Genomic DNA, 10,765 nt, shown 5'->3' with positions numbered 1-10,765 from the left:
TTGCATTCTTTACAGCAGGGATCTGTTGTTAGCCAGCAGCTGTTAGCCCTCGGCGCTTCCACTGTTCTGCCTACCACCGAGCAAGCCAACATCCCCCATGAGGTGAGAAGGGAGAGACGCAGTACTTGGGCCGGGATCAGGCATCGCAGCAAGGTTAGGAGGTACCGGCCTGCAATTCCATCTGTTATTATGGGGAACGTGAGATCTCTCCCCGACAAAGTGGATGAATTGGCAGCTATGACCCAACATTAGCTGCACACTGTAACCAGCATACTCCAAACACAGCACCCTCTGGCCCTTTTCATGAACTCTGGCAATTTTAATCACATCTCCCTGTCCTCCCTGACATCACATCTGATGAAGACCATCGGGAGGTTGGTTCTAAACCATCTGCGCCCCTTGGTGAGGTCTTTATTGGATCCACTGCAGTTTGCTTACCAGCCTGGCTTTGGGGTGGAGGATGACATCATCTACCTCCTGCATCGAGCTCTGACTCACCTTGACAAGCCTGGATGCACTGTGAGGATCATGTTCTTTGATTTCTCCAGTGCTTTCAAAAACATCCACCCACGACTTCTGAGGGACAAGCTGGAGCTATCAGGAGTGGACCACCACATGTCCCAGTGGATACTGGACTACCTCACAGAACGTCCACAGTATGTGAGGTCACAGGGCTGTGTCTCTGATACACTGGTCTACAGTACGGCGGCCTCACAGGGAACTGTGCTGGATCTGTTCCTCTTCACCTCCTAGACTGCAGACTTTTTCCATCACCTCCCCACGCTGCCACCTACAGAAGTTCTCTGACAACTCTGCCATAGTCATCATCACCACAGGTCTGTACTGAGAGTACAGACAACTTATTGGGAGTTACATGTCTACTTTTTAATGCACAAGTACGATACACAATCTGCAGTTTTCTAATTACTCTAAATATTCCTAACTATTTAAACATTTTTCAGTATCCTGCTCTATTTGCACCCGATCTTTAGTCAAATTTCAACAACTGCACTGTACTCTGCTTTGTTAACTATTGTCCATGATGTAAATATGTAACAATTGTGTTTCTGTTCTTTGTCCTGTTCTTTTTTTGTATATGTGTGTTTTTTTGTGCTGCTGATACAACCACATTTCCCCTTGTGGGATAATTAAATGATTATTCTAATCTATTCTATTCTAATTGATATCATATCCACCCAGTTCATCATTTTGCCCTTCCACAATTATTTGAATTACAAATTAAAAGAGCAGGAATGTTAAAATCAATAATGAAAGGAATTTGTTGGCTTTTTCAAAAGGTACAAATCAAATATTGTTAATAGACCTGCCCCCTTTATTATCTACAAAATTCAACATTAAGCCTTGATCTGTTCTGTTATTCTTCTTTTTTAAAAAACATTTTATAGCCTTCCAGTGTTCTAAAAATTAAAAACAAACACAAATCTAAGATTATTATGTAGACTTTTTAATATATAAATACTTAACGCTGGAAAATACTAAAACTGTTAACTATAATACAGAACTTAACAAAATATCATTAAAAATTATAAATACTGATAGGAAAAAAAATCATTCTTTTTAAGTTATAAAATACAATCTCTCACATTTTTGAACAAAGAGAACAAAGGAACTGTACATTTTCTTTAAATTATTCGCACTGATATTTTTGAATATGTACAATTTGCTTTCCGCTTATTTTAACTGTAACTTTGATTACTGCCTCCTCCAGTTCTTTATCGAAGGGACTCCACAGCTCGCTTTGAATGTAGAGGCTCTTTCCATTGTCCAGCAACACCTCCAGCTGGTTTGGCATTTCTGCCGTGGCCACACCAATGATGATGATGTCAGCACTGTCCTCGACATTTCTCTGTTAACACAGCATAGGCACACATTTAGCCCAGAAAACATTGTTTTTTTTTATCCAACTAGAAAAAAGAAAACCTATGGTCATCACGTGGTTTCACTAAGTCACCAAGACACATACATACACACATTATGTCTTGATGCATGCTCAATCATCCAGGTAAGTAAATTCCAAAATGGTTAATTATGTTCACCTGGAGAAAAATTCACCACTCGCCCCTACGGGCGGTTTATCCTTCAAGCTCGGGTCCTCTACCAGTGGCCTGGGAGCTTGAGGGTCCTGCGCAGTATCTTAGCTGTTCCCAGGACTGAGATCCCGCACCCCTATGTCCGGTTGGCTAACCAACCGGATATAGTGGTACGCAGTCCCAGGCCACTGGTAGAGGACCCGAGCTTGAAGGATAAACCGCCCATAAGGGCGAGTGGTGAATTTTTCTATCTATCTATCTATCTATCTATCTATCTATCTACCTACCTATCTATCTATCTATCTATCTATCTATGTAGTGTTTGTGTGTGTGTGTGTGTGTGTAAGATAATATAATATATATAATGTTATGTCAAATTTGAAAACCTAGTTTTAAACATTTGATGATAAGACAAACAAAGGTTTAGCTTCTTCATACCTCAATCTGTGTAAATGCTGTACTATGAAGTTGTACTCCATATGAGGACTGTTTCTGCTTAACGTGAGAGAGACTGATGTGGTCTCCCACGTTCACGCTGTTAACAGCTGCCTCCCTCCAGAGGCACACTGCCATGGTAAACCCATCCTGAAATCACAAGCATGACAGAATTAAAGATTCATTAATTAAATAATAACAAGTCCAGTAACTAGAAAAAAAGCTCACAGCCTCATACATTCTGTACCAGCAATGTCAAATTTGTCACATTAGTTTAACCATTTTCAATATAAAACTTAAATTCCACCATTACCTCCTTCAGCTGGAGGTTTTTAAGGGGAACGTGTTGTTTTCCCGACAGCACCTTCTTTACAGCAGAAATCTGAAAAGTAAATTGAAATTTAAGGTCAGTAATAATCAGTGTAGTTATCTGTGATAGGTTTTTATTTCTTCAGTAGTCTGTTTAGATTATGTTATGGTTGTTGTTAAGTATTCTGCATATGCCATTTATCTTATCAGAAGCAGTTTTATCTGTATCGGTTATTAGGATGTTTTTCATATACTGTGATTATGAAACAGGTTGTAGGAAATCCTTCTATAAACAATACATTTTGTAACTTAAGTGACAGCAACATAAATGAAAAGTTTGCCAGTTTCAGGTATACAAAATCTATTTGTTTTCCATTATGCCCAATTGAGGGTAATTTTTGACCATTTCTGTTATATCTGCTTTTACTTTTATTATAAAGGATATATTTTGATGAAGACTTTTGTGTGAATTTATATACAGAAGTGTATAAAATAATTATTCTGTTTGTTTTATTATCAAGTAGAGACTGTTCATTAAAATCTAGCCCTTACAATACAAATGTATGTAGGCACAATGCAAATTGGCTGCAAAAATACCAGAAATGGTCTGAGGAAAATATTTTTTAAAAATTGTGCTTAACAATCTTAACAGAATTTAGTCTCTGCTTGACAGCAAAAACCAAAATTATTTTAACTGTAAAAAACCCCGGCAATAATGGGTTATTTGGAAACCTAAAGCCACAGGGTGGCTGTGGCTACAACGTAGCTTGCCATCACCAGTGTGTGAATGTGTGTGTGAATGGGTGGATGACTGGATATGTAAAGCGCTTTGGGGTCCTTAGGGACTAGAAAGCGCTATATAAATACAGGCCATTTACCATGTAAATTCTGATGGAACCACAAATACTTACCTCCACCACCTCCCCTTGAACTGTCATGAGTCCCCCATTTGTGGAGCTCATCTTGAGTGGGGTGAGAGGAGCAGGAGGATGCAGAATGTCGTCTGCTTCTTTCACAAGGTCTTCCCTCACAGTTAGGGTGGGTGCCCGAAAAAACTGTGTTTTTGCTGTGACATTGATGTTGTAAGGGGGGGCCGTGCCCCTGAGTTCATGGCCTCTCATAATGTATGACCCCCCCTGCTGGACTTTAGAGGCATATTCTTCAAACATTGTGATCTTTGTCACAGTCTGGCCATCAGTGATCACCGCAATGGTGTTCTTCTTAGTTATCAGGGGTGTTGCTGTTCCCTCTTTGAAATCCCAACTAGTGACCCTTAGCTGGTCACAGGACTTTAAAATTTTCATGTGCAGTGGGGGTGGCCGGAAATATGGCGTGTCAGGGCGGTTGTTCTGAAGCTTTGTCAAAGCCATTCTGAAAAAAAAAGCAAGACAAAAAATATTAAGGGGTTAATACATTTCTGTTATAGCAAGGGTCATATAATATGGTAACACGTGTAGCTTTTGTGCAGTCTTTTTACTTTCTGATGTCAAACTAAACTCATAATACCTTTCTGAGGTTCCTGCGTAAAAATGACAGGCCAAAAACACAGGCCTGTCTAAAAGTATTTTTTTTATATTTTATACAATGTTGGTTTTAAAATAAAGCTAACAGTTCTAAGACTTAATTGAATTAATCCAAATATTACAGCAGAGACAAGTTGGTGAAAGTAACTTAGGACTGAACTCAAAGTCAATGTTTTTTCTCACCAAATTGTTATTCATTTATTTTTTGTATTTTCTAGCATATAATCTCCTTTGAAAATACTGACGATAAAGAAGAAATCATCATATGAAGATTATCTGTGCAAAGATTGATGCTGCTGAAGTGAAACAGTGAAATTACAGTTCTATTTACAATTCACAATTTGGTCTGTGGCTTTGAATTTCTAAAGAGCAGAGATGATTTAACTTTATTTAAATGCCTAAATTGTTTGTTGTTTCAGTATACTTTGAACACCCCCCCCCCCACCACACACACACACACACACACACACACACACACACAAACATAATGCACTTGCAGTCTCTGTGGCTGTGGCTCGTTCTATTGGTCCCCTGTGTTAATCATTTGAGCTAATAGAACGACAGTAATGTACCCTGTTTTCACGTCAGTCTCACTCTCTGTAACTGCGCAGAAAATGGCCTTTTTTTGACGAGTAATGCCTCTGAGGCATTGTGGGAAATGAAGTTATTCAGAATATGGTTTCCAATAGGTTCCATTAAGTCTTTTAGCTTAACTCATATTGGTTATTCAGTTTTTGTATAGTTTAATTGAGAAAGTGCTAGAAAGTATTGTTGCCAGGGCAGACTTCCAGCCTTAAACAAATTTAGAGACTCACAGCTCAAACTTAACATCTTAAAGTTTATAAAACTGTTATAGATCTTGAAGATTTTTCAAATTCCTTAAGATCTTAATATTTCATATAAAAAATTAGGCCTGAAATTATTTTTCATTTAAACATTTAGATCTTTTTTTCAATTAAATACCCATGAGACAATAAGTTCATCAAACTATGACACCCACTAATACATTACTGTCAATAGTAAATGTGAATTTATCGATAATGAATTTCTCTTCAATAGAAACATTAACATAGGAAAAAGAAAGAAAAGTCTGATTAATTTTTGGTACTTTGACAGTCTTTATATTGCCAGCAAGTTAAATGGCTAGAACTTGTGTCTTGCCCTATATTGTATTGCATTGTACATATTATAAAGGTAGTAAAAAAAACCAAAAAATTCAATACTTACGTTTTATGAACTTTAAGAACAGTAAGAGCCGTGTGTGTCCCTCGAAGTATCTTTGAAAGATCAAGAAAGATGAAAAACCTTCCCGCCGGTGTTGAAGTTACAACTTGTGACGTAATCTGTTGTCACCCGCCCTGATTGGCTAACTACGATTGTTGTGTTTCGTGATTGGACTTCCTTGTGTTGATTTTACGTTTGCTTCAGTGTTTTTTTTTTTTGTTTGTTTGTTATTGTTTTCTGGGTGAACTCGTCTAATTTTAATTATGGAATTATCATTACTATTTTATAAGTCTCAAACGTAAAATTTAAGGTTTATAAAATCAGGGCTTTGGAGTTGACGTCACGCCGCGTTGCATTGTGGGAGCATGCCAGCATTTTTGCAGGCCACGAATCAAAACGGACACTCGTTTGGAAGGAAGATTGCTACGAACCGTACTTAAAAGCAGCTCAAAAGAAAAAGAACTTTATAGAATCAAATTGTGTTGGATACGAAGACACGGTACTTGCAAAAAATAGCGTGCATTAGAAATGTGGACCCGTATGAAATAACGGCAGTGGAGCAGAAACCCGAAGACCAACCGGTATTGACGTAGCCTGATATATTTTCGTACCTGTGGGGTCAGCGCATAAACGGCGTACCGGTTTCGCAATTATAAATCTCTGGAGGCGCACATCCGACTAACCAATGGTTGGGTACAGGATTTGGCTATTTTTAGACTCCACGTTGTGAATACGTCCTCATTCAAACAAAGGTAAGTCAGTTTGAGTACTGCCAGTAAAATGCATTTGATTTCCCTCCGAACATTCAGATTAGTGCAAGCATAAATTCATCCCTGAGGGGAAATTGAAGTGAGAACATGTGGAGGCTCTGTTAGATGGATAACATAGTGAGTCCAGTCCAGAAAATGCACTAATTAATTCATATTTATTATAAATAATTCTAATTACACGTCTTGCTTGCGTGTTTGTGTGTTGTGTAACTAAAATACATTTAGTTTAGTTTTATACAATGATTAATGACCTGCAGTCTTTGATCGTCACTTAAGTCGAACTTTATGTGTTCTCTTATAAATCATACACAAAATGCCACATTAAAAAAAAAAGGTTTTATTATCATTTTGACACTTGAATTAAATGTATTTCCAGAAATAACTTTTGATACTTAGGGTAATTGAATATCAGTAACTTGTATTTAAGTGCTATTTTTTAAAATTACATTTTAATAAAGGTATGCTATTTGGGTACTCTGTAGGACACTGAAAAAGGTCAGAGAAATTATACTCTGAGAGACTTGGTAAACAATGCATGCATGGTGGTCAATTCAGTTCAGTGTTGCTGTTTGTCTACTTGTAAAAAGATGAGTTCACAGAATTATAAATGACTCTGACTAACTCCAGCTTCATTTTGAGTGCCACAGGCCTCTGCCTCTGAATTATTGTCTAGCCATTGTCAGTGTGTGTAAGACTGCCTCTCTATGTGCTTTAGTGCAGACAGAGCTTCGGGACCCTGTTGTCCTTATTTCTGATCGGTGTTGGTGTGTAGCTGACAATGCGTTGTCTAAGCTTTGCTTTGCTCTTTCAAACAGCGCATTAATCAGAACTGAAGCTGCAGGTTGTCTCTTCACACCTACACCGAGACAGAGTAACAGTGGGACAAACCCAAAGAGCACTAAGTGCTGAGATTCATATTCAGGCCTGACCCTTTAATGTTCTTTTCTAACCTGCAATAAATAATATGTTATATGCTTGTTTGATAAGTATTTTTGTTATTGCTTTTTTTCAGGGGTTGGAACCAGCTATTAAAATGGTCATCACCAGACCAAGGCTCAATCGAGTCATGGAAGGAGGAATCAGGTGAGATAGTAATCTACTGTTATATACAATATTAGTGTACAACAGTAAGGTAACATGCTCCAAGCACAATAGACAGTGCGATGTTTAAATATAATTAAATATAACATTCTATAGCAGCTATTCACAAAAGTAAAGACAAACAAACATAAACAGTAAAACTTGTAAACAGACCAAAAACTGTCAGACATTGACAATCCAGTTAAAAGTGATTTAAGTGATGAGTAAAGTGCTCTGAATTTAAGTGCTCAGGTGCAAAACTATTGTGTGCGGGGTAGTTTTTAAGTGTATATATTGTTGTTGTTATTATTATTATTGATATTATTATTATTGTCATTATTGCACAGATGACTTTCACAGTGCCTCATTTTACCCTCATATTATTATGTGAGGCATTTAACAGAAATAAACTGCACAACGACTTGGCTGGTGACCCACTTCACATCTCCTTGCTAAACACTGGAGAATCATGCAAAGACTTTGATGTAACAGACTGACCTATAACAGCAACCGTGGGCATCAGTGATGAGAAGACCTGTGTTGAGACAGCATTGGTGAGTGTGCTTTCTTACCAGCAGCCCAAATTAGCCACAACATCTGTAAACATTTACTAAGATCCTCCTCTTTACCTGCCACTGCTACTCAGTGAGTACAGGCTGGACCCCACAGAGTGTGTGCATGTCTGCAGTGAGGATGAACTCTTCCACCTTGAAAGTACAGACGACATGGCAAATAAGATTGAGACAGCAACAGGAGAACAGGCAGCTGACCAGGAATGGCATCAGCTCCACAGGCCAAGATTACATCTTCATATTTAAGAGGTTTGTTATATAAAGGGCGTGAAACTGTGCAGAGAGAATCCTCAAAGGAACGTGACAGACTGCAGATGTGAGCACAGGGACAGACATGGAGTTTAACGCAGCTGGAGAAAACTGCAAATTGAAAAACTAACGATAGGCCTCATGGCCTCGTTGTCCACCCTGACGCTCCCTGGCTTGGTTCCTCACCAGATGGGTTGATCTTTGATCCATCTGCACTGCCACCGTTTGGACTGCTTGAGATAAGGTGTCTTTATGTGAGGAATTATGTTCACTTCAGATACCTTCAACTAAGAATGGCACCCTGTCTCTCTGTAAAAGTCAGTTGTACCGATTATGTTGACACAAAGTTAACAGCAACATCAGAGAGAGCGTGGACTGGTGTTACTTTCGTGTTCACACGCTGATGCACTTCTCTCTTACAGTTTTTTCTGAATGCTTAAACCCTAACTGTGATTCTTATAGCACAATTTCTAAAACTATTAATACTTATAGCAAAACCATTCGCTGAGTTTGCAAAACTAAAAGCACAAACACTGCTTTGCACTCAGTTTGCCATTTTGTAACACACACTTTGCAAACCTGTAGCTACAATCCACTGCACAGCACTCTTTTTGCAGAACTGTAAACACAACTCACTGCTTTACACTCAATTTCCAAAGGATCAACACACTCCTAGTAAAACTATACACATTTATGGCCATTATTTACACTATTTTGCCAACTGTCTGGCACACTTTCACATGTGAAAACTTTTTTAGATAATTAGTTCACTTTGCAATCAGCCTAAGCACTATAATACAGGTAAGCTCTGTGTGTGGAGTACAATGGAGGGAGCAGGAAGAGTGAGAAGTAGAGGCTGAGGAAGAGGACGTGGAGGTGAAGAAGTAGGACGAAGAGGACAACAAGGACAAGGAGGAGCAAGAGGAGGACGAGGAGGGGGGAGAGGAAGGGTAAGAAGAGTAAGAAATAGAATTGCTGATGACATCAGAGCTACAATAGTGGACCATGTAATCAACCATGGAGTGACCCTGAGGGAAGCTGGCATAAACCGGTCCGTGGCACAAAAAAGGTTGGGGACCGCTGGACTAGAGGACATTTCATTTGATGTAGACGGAATTTTGTGGCCAGATCCAAAGAGATGACACAATGTAGACTGATTTCTTTTGTTTCCTCAGTAAAATTACTATTTCGTTTTGACTTGAAAATAAACACTTGTGTTTGTTTTGATGTGTGTGAATAAACACCAGTACTTGAAGTTTGGATCCCTCTATGATTACGGATGTATGACAAAAGTATGAGCTCAAACTGACATAGCCTACCTTGTGCACAGAGAAAGCAAAAGCCAGATGTGTTTTGTATTCATACCATCAGTGTATAGTTGGCGCATTGTGTGCTTAGTAGATGATGGCTTGTGTGTACTGTTTGATACGAAAACACCATTTTTACGAAGGTGTGAAGAGTTAATCTAGCTGTGTTCGCTTTTGCAAGAGAACTACAATGTTTTGATAATTGGGTGACAGGTTTTCTTATTTGTGTGTAGAGTTTTGCAAAAATAGCCAATAGTTACAAAAAATGTGCTTAAGCAATCAGAAAAAACTGTAAAAAGAATTTGATTTCTATTGTGTGGTCTTAAAAGGGAACAGATGATTGAAAGATGCCAAGTTAAATGTTTAGTATGTTGGTCACACCACACACATGCACTCTCCAGTTTCTTCTTCTCATCTAATGCAATCTTAATGGTAAATCAACAGAGTGCTTGGTTGCATAATTAGCTGTGCATATATTGAAATAAATGTAGGTTTTCCTTATTCTTGGCAGGAAAAACATATATTCAAGTGCAAATCAGTGCAGTTCATAAATATGATTATGTAAACATTATCAAAAGAGCCAAAGCATAGTTCACAATATTTACATTTGAGGGGCTAATCACTAAAATCTGAATTTCATTAAAACCATTTTTTACATTTACTTGTTAAAAGTTGTTGTTTGTTATCAATAATTAGAGTTCTAATCATTTACATCATATATAATCTACTTGAACCAATATAAAATTATTTACTATGAAAATAGTGCAGTTACAAGCACGGGTCAGAGCGGTGCCGCTTTTTAAAACATTTTGTTGAATTCAATCAGTGGAATAAATACAAGACTATAGCTGCTGCAGAGGTCTCGTAGCTTTAGTATATGAGGTGCCCTATCTACCAGATGAGCAATCTAAATGCCAAGTGAACTGTGCATCTTCACTGACAGTGAAATCTTTAGCCAAAGTTTTAACCAGGGGTTTGTTTTGATAATACTTAAGAAGCAGACGTGTCACTGCCATCACCGTTCAGAGGGATAATGGTGTCAAATACTTTGTTCGCCTTGATGTTTCTAATTGCTCTCTCCACATGTATCATTAGACGTGAAATCTTCTAAGTGAATAGTGTGTGGTAATAAATCTTATCATTCGATTCAGGGTAGTGTGGGATTTGTACTGTGAAAACATTTTAATCTCAGTATTCAGACATGGGTGTCAGAACACTGAAAATACACTTGGAATCATGGTTCCA

At 38.2% G+C, this 10,765-nt stretch overlaps 1 protein-coding gene and 1 long non-coding RNA gene across 3 annotated transcripts; one reads left to right on the top strand and one right to left on the bottom strand.

The window, feature by feature from the left end:
- Positions 1–1,494: 1,494 nt before the first annotated feature.
- LOC120436387 lies at positions 1,495–5,647 on the bottom strand. The gene is made up of 5 exons (XM_039607344.1): positions 5,546–5,647; positions 3,707–4,166; positions 2,800–2,868; positions 2,490–2,636; positions 1,495–1,867 (listed from the first exon to the last, which is right to left on the bottom strand). Exons 2-5 carry the CDS (start codon positions 4,163–4,165, stop codon positions 1,649–1,651), a joined length of 894 nt encoding a protein of 297 aa, XP_039463278.1. The 5' UTR covers position 4,166; positions 5,546–5,647; the 3' UTR covers positions 1,495–1,648.
- A 275-nt stretch (positions 5,648–5,922) lies between these two features.
- LOC120436388 lies at positions 5,923–8,729 on the top strand. Of its 2 annotated transcripts, none has more exons than XR_005610372.1 (4): positions 5,923–6,294; positions 7,325–7,395; positions 7,740–7,946; positions 8,039–8,729. It is a non-coding gene; the product is annotated as an uncharacterized LOC120436388 (long non-coding RNA). The 2 variants fall into 2 exon arrangements; XR_005610373.1 differs by having other exon boundaries at positions 5,933–6,294; positions 7,796–7,946.
- The last annotated feature ends 2,036 nt before the right edge of the window (positions 8,730–10,765 follow it).

This window comes from Oreochromis aureus, linkage group 23 (genome assembly GCF_013358895.1).
Source record: "Oreochromis aureus strain Israel breed Guangdong linkage group 23, ZZ_aureus, whole genome shotgun sequence".
Lineage (NCBI taxonomy): Eukaryota > Metazoa > Chordata > Actinopteri > Cichliformes > Cichlidae > Oreochromis > Oreochromis aureus.
Note: the sequence above shows the minus strand (reverse complement) of the source record. Positions and strands in the feature narration are given on the sequence as shown.

Bases quoted from the DNA above. Each gene is read 5' to 3' on its own strand.
- LOC120436387 (XM_039607344.1), bottom strand. From the start codon at position 4,165: ATGGCTTTGACAAAGCTTCAGAACAACCGCCCTGACACGCCATATTTC. The intron at 2,869-3,706 runs GTAAGTATTTGT...TTTACTTTTCAG, and splicing joins TTCAAGGGGAGGTGGTGGAG to ATTTCTGCTGTAAAGAAGGT. The intron at 1,868-2,489 runs GTATGAAGAAGC...CTGTGTTAACAG, and splicing joins CAGCATTTACACAGATTGAG to AGAAATGTCGAGGACAGTGC.